General features: G+C 36.1%; 1 protein-coding gene across 1 annotated transcript in view; it reads left to right on the top strand.

The window, feature by feature from the left end:
- The first annotated feature begins 1689 nt into the window (after nucleotides 1–1689).
- The window catches only part of LOC114046340 (vertebrate ancient opsin-like), a 234071-nt gene continuing 229582 nt past the window's right edge, over nucleotides 1690–6178 (top strand). Inside the window, exon 1 of the mRNA XM_027866646.1 lies at nucleotides 1690–2035. Coding sequence (XP_027722447.1) covers nucleotides 1693–2035 — 343 coding nt within the window. The 5' untranslated portion in view covers nucleotides 1690–1692. The remainder of the gene's footprint in view (nucleotides 2036–6178) is intronic.

Below are 6178 nucleotides of genomic sequence, written 5' to 3'. Positions count from 1 at the left end.
ACAGAGTGATTTGGAATCAAAGGACCTGGCTTAAAATCCCAGCTCTGTGGCTTACTACCTGTTTGACCTTAGTCAAGTCAGACTTTCTGGGGGATTTGTATTAGAAGATCTCAAAAGTCCTTTCCAAGTCTAAATCTATTGTCCTAAGATCAAGTTAATTTCAGTGATGAGCTCTGTAGACATTTGTTGAACAAATAAGAAAGCAGCAAAGGGACAAGAAGATTAATCAGAAATTGAAGTGAGTAAATGATCCGTCAAGTAATGTCTATGAAACTGAGACTGAAAGAAAGAATACTTCTCAGCCACATTCAGAGAAGCATGGCATAAACTGACAGTTGAGACCTGATCCATGCTTGGGGCACTGACACTAATTGACTATGTGAAAAATTGTGTTACCTCTCTGGACCTCAGTTTCCTCATCTGTAAAATGAGACAGTTGGGTAAAATGATCTCCAAGGTTACTGTTCTGTGGTCAGTGTTCTTTTCCTGCTTTGTGTAGCTCCTATTTCCCCGCATGATCATGACTGATGACAGCAAATCAAGTTAATTGAATACTGTTTGGTCATTTCAGTCATGTTTGACTCTTAATGATCCCATTTGGGGTTTTCTCAGCACATACCAGAGTGATTTGCCATTTCCTTCTACAGCTCATTTTACAGATAAGGAAACTCAGGCAAACAGAGTTAAATGACTTGTTCAGGGTCACACTGCTAGTAAGAATCTGAGGCCAGATTTGAAATCAGGAAAACGGGTCTTACTGACTCCAGGCCTGGCACTCTATCCACTGTGCTACCTAACTGTCCCAACTGAATACTAACAGCTCATATTTATAGAGTCCTTCAAGCTTTACCTTTTAGGCTTGTCAAGAACCTTCCTCAAAGCAACCCTGTAAAGAAGAGTAAATACTATTATTCTCATTTGACACAAAACAGGGACATGGATTTTCCATGTTTGAATTTTCCATGCCCTGGTTACATTCAAATGAAAAAAATTGAGGCTCTGAGAATTTAAATCATGTTGGTAGCATTATATAAATGTCAAAAGCAAGATTTGAACCAAAGTCTCCCGGCTTCAAGTGTGGGACTCTTCCTACTACATCATATGGCTTCTCAATGTTTGTATCCTTTTCAAGTGTGCATGTATGTATGTATAGGCATATTGTAGCAAATGAAAGAATCCTGAAGAATCTTAGCAGTCACATTTCCAGATTATAATAGGCTCTGACTCAGATGCCCTGTCCTGGTATGAAAATGAACATTTTCACTTTCATCTTCCCTTCCTTCTTCTTCTCCTTAGGATACTTTGCCATGAGGAAATGATGTTGGATGTTGCCATTTGTAATAGTGCTCCACTGAGGAACTCTCTTCTACATAAGGAAAACAACCTCATAAGGAAGCATTTGAACATTTAGCCTTCTCTATGTCTCCAGATTGCTCAGTCATGGTTTCTAACCAGTCAAGATAAAAAGCAGGCCCCTTTCAGGCTACTCCTGAAACCAGGTACTTCAGATTACAAAGATAAAAAAAGGCTTTGATCCTGTTCATTAGAACTATTTGTGGGCCTATTGCTCTCAGATTGACTAATGCTTAGAGTAAAAAGCGGAAGGCTTTAATTTTTTTTTTGTGGCAACTGAAAAATTTGGAAAAAAATATTTTTCTTTACTGGATTTCTCTTCTTCATCTGGTATCTAAAATGAGTATCAATCTGACAACAAACCTGAGCTTTGGGACTCTGCTGACTGACTCTGAGGAAAAACAAAGAAATGGGCTTTCTAGAACAGGTCACACGGTTGTGGCAGTATTCCTGGGTTTAATACTTATTTTGGGTTTCGTCAATAACTTCATTGTGCTCGTCCTCTTCTGCAAGTTTAAAGTCCTTCGAAATCCTGTGAACATGCTTTTGCTGAACATCAGCATCAGTGACATGCTGGTTTGCCTTTCAGGTACCACATTGAGTTTTGCATCCAGCATCCGAGGCAGGTGGATTGGAGGATACCATGGGTGCAGGTGGTATGGTTTTGCCAACTCTTGTTTTGGTAAGAAGTCCAGAAATCTGAAGTGTCTTGGCAGTTATGAGCAGGGTCATAGATCTTTTTCTTGGATCTTTTTCTTTTTCTTCCTTATAAATCTAAGGAAGGTTTTTTTTTTTTCTTTTTTGCTCCTGTGTGAGTATCCAGGAATGTGGTAAATCAAAAGTTTCTGTCTTTTGGTGTGTTTTTCAGATTGATGATCAAATCTAAATAGCACTGTGTTTTCCCTTTATCTGAATCACAGCAGTAAAAGAAGAATTATGCAAAACACACTTCCTACAGATGACTTATATTATGTCTCGTTATATTTGCTGTCTTTAGTTATTAATTTGAAAAAGCATGTGTTACTTAGAATGGTTGAATAATGAAATGGTAAAGAGAATGACTAATAGATTACCAAAATACCTTGGCAGCAAGACTTCTCAAACATAGCCCTTTGTAATAACCATTTTACTTGGTTAGTTATAGGCTTTCTTTGAGTATGTAAAAAATGACCTGACATCTCTGATAGAACTTAGCTTCTAAAATTTAATGTTCCTGAATGTTTGATTTACTTGGTTGCAATACTAATTTATATGTAGTACTAGAATTTATGGGCAGCTACGGGGCTCAATAGATAGAATGCTAGGCATGGAGTCAGAAAAATCTGAGTTCAAATCTGGCTTCATACACTTACTAGCTATGAGATCCTTGGCAAGTCTCATAACCCTGCTTTCCTCAGTTTCCTCATCTGTAAAATGAGCTGGAGAAGGAAAAGGCAAACTTCTCCAGTATCTTTGCCCAGAAAACCCTCAAAAGGGGTCACAAAGAGTAGGACAAGACTGAAAACAACTAAACAACAGAAATAAAATTTATGACATTGATTCATAGGACAAACAGTGTGGCAGAGTAGATAGAAAGCCAATTTTGGATTCAGGAAGTCTAGAGTTTAAAAGTCTTACCTCTGATATGTAGTGATTGTGTGACCTAACGCAAGTCCCAGGAATATCTATAAGATTGTGAATTATAGAACAGGTACCTGTTTGCCCTGATAGAGGGACTTTCTTCACTAGGATTTCTCTATTCCATTGACATTACAGGTTCTGTATAATAATAATAATAATAACAATAATGATAAATAGTATACTAGTTCCCTAAAGGAACTTTAGAAGTAATTTATTCTAAACCCCTTATTTTACAGATGAGAAAGTTAAAGCCCAGGAAGAGAGGTGTCTTCCTCAAGATCAGATAGATGTGTTAAAGAAGTCTATTTTTTGTAACAGAACTGTACTCATTTGTGAGATACCTGAATGCAAAACAGGCTATCAAAATCATTCTTAGCCTCTTGAGGAGGCTTTAGTATGTTGATTCAGCCTCCTGCACAAACTTCTGCTGTTACTCTTTTTTTTTTTTAACTTTCAAATGGTTTGGATAAAGGCTTTTGCTTTGGGGAAAAATGTTAAAGATCTGGTTAGAATAGCTTTTGGCAGAACAAAATATCCTATTGTAATTTCACTTTGGACAGTCATCTAAAGAAAATATAATTAATATATCCATTCTTGGAAACAAGGGTTGTGTATGTGGTCTTTGAATTAAATAATTAAACCTGCTAAGTTATTATTGACAAATAATTGAAATATGCTATTTTGAGAGTTATTCCCCATTACATTACTCTTGCTTTTCTTTGTGAATACTTTCCTCAGTAACTGAAGAAGGGGTAAGAGGAAAGAAACTGGGATCATGTGGATAGGAATTATCCCACAAACTTTTTCTTTCCCTGTCTCAGTCCTGACCTCTAGCTCTTTACCGTATTATTAACCCAGAGAGGAGGGTAAGAGAGGGGACAAGAAAAGGGGCAGAATGGCAGATGAAATATCCCTATTGGGATAGTGTTAAGTAGTAGCAAAAGTGATTTAGACCTCAAAAGTTCTAGACATGGGGATTCTTAACTACTTTATATCACTTATCTTTGGTGAAGCCTATGGACATCTTGTCTGAATAAGGATTTTTAAATGCATAAAATAAAGTACAGAAAATTATGAAGAAAGATCAAAATTAGTGACAATAAAGATACATTTTTTCCCCTCCCAAGTTTACAGATTCCCTGAAATTTTTGAATAGAATTCTTGAGAATCCATGTTTAAGAACTCCTGTTGTAGGCCAATGCTTTGCTTATGACAGGCACTCATTAAATACTTGGTCTTGAGCAATGGGAGGGCACCCTGGCATGTCCCATCTTCAATTAAAACCTTAGCACTTAAGGATAGAAACACTATGATGTAAAAGCTTCTCATATTTTTGCTTATCTTCGTGAGAGCTGAGTTTTCTTCAAGTCCCTTCTTAGACCTATCACATGAGTATGTAAGTCTTAGGAAGTTTCCTAAGGTACAGAGGTTAAGTGACTTGCTCAAAGTTAAACCTCTGGTGTCAGTGGTGGGACTTGAACCCAGGTCTTCCTGATTCCAGGCCCAGCATTCTATCAATTGCTTCATGCTATCTCTAGACATATCATTATGTCTAAATTTGTTTAAAAAAAAAAGAAAAGGGAAAAAAGAAATTTACATGATAGCTTTATTATATATTTAAAAGGAATAGCAAGTTGTACATACTAGATTTGCAGTTTCATGTGCAATCATGTTTTTATTATATGATGTAATGGAAATGCTTTTTAAATTTGATTAATTAAAATATAAATAAATAAATTAAAATGTTATTATATTTATATTATATAATATTGAATATTTTATTATTATATACTATATTTAAAAATAGAGATGGAGGATGACTAGTTATTCTGACTGAGTTATTTGTACCTTTGGTGGTGACATCTCAGGTCTAAGGTCTATTCTGTTGCTTTGCATATTCAGAAACTTGATTTTATCCATTAACCAGCTTGATGATCATTTAAAGGGGAGATATCCACATTAATTAAACACACAAGAAATTGACTGATAAACCCAAAGTTTTACTAAGAGGTATCCTTGCCAATAGAAATAAAATGCATCTGCTGGTCTGCAAGTCCTTTTGTTAGTAGAAATATCCATTTGTAAAAACCCGATTGGTGGCAACTAGGTGGTACAATGGATAGAGCTCTGGCCTTGGAGTCAGGAGGACCTGAGTTCAAATCTGACCTCAGACACTTGACAGTTACTATCTGTGGGACCCTGGGCAAGTAACTTAACCTCGATTGACTTACCAAAAAGCAAAAAACAAAAACAAAATGAAAAACAAAACCAGATTAGGACTAAGGGCTTTTTTGATAAGTACAGAGTCAGAGTATAGGTAGAATATATTTGCTGGGTTTAGAGTCAGGAAGACCTGAGTTCAAATCCAGTCTCAAATATTTAATAACTCTGTAACCCCAGGTAGGTCACTTAATTGCTGTTTGCCTCAGTTTCCTCACCTGTAAAATGTGGATAGTAACAGTACTAACCTCACAGGATTGTTGTGAGATAATATTTGTTAAGTGTTAAGCATAGTGTCTGGAACATAGTACTATTTAAAGGTTAGTTATTATTACTACTATCATATGTTATCATTTATTATTATTATTATTATTATTATTATTATTATTATTATTATTATTATTATTATTATATGTTAACCAAACTATGAGAATTTGATGTTCCCCATCCCATTTTTAGGGCTATCAGCCTATAAAGAATACTGGTATATTGTGTTAGCTAGTCAGGATACCCTGTCTTCTGCACATAACTGGAGAAAATCTTTATCACATAACTCTACTTTCCCAATGTTTTGATGAGTCACCAAAAGCTTTCACTATCACAACACAACATGTGATGGACATAAAATAATTTTTATTTGGTAGCAACCTTCTTACATTTTAGCTGGGAGTCAGACGGTACTTGATAGTCACATTTGTAAATTGTCTCTTCTTAGGTGTGTTACTGTCAAGGTTTCCACAGATAGCTGATGTCATGCATTTTGCATTGCTTTTTGCTAGTTTCAATTTTAGAGAGTAACATTTTGGTGAAGCAATTGGGGTTAAGTGACTTGCCCAGGGTCACACAGCTAGTAAGTGTCAAGTCTCTGGTCTGAGACCGAATTGGAACTCAGGTCCTCCTTACTCCAAGGCCAGAGCTCTCCACCACCTAGCTGCCCCCTTCTTCTTCTTCTTCTTCTTCTTCTTCTTCTTCTTCTTCTTCTTCT

The sequence above is a fragment of the Vombatus ursinus genome, unplaced genomic scaffold (genome assembly GCF_900497805.2).
Source record: "Vombatus ursinus unplaced genomic scaffold, bare-nosed wombat genome assembly UNPS02014781.1, whole genome shotgun sequence".
Classification (NCBI taxonomy): Eukaryota; Metazoa; Chordata; class Mammalia; order Diprotodontia; family Vombatidae; genus Vombatus; species Vombatus ursinus.
This window is presented reverse-complemented; position numbering and strand designations above follow the sequence as displayed.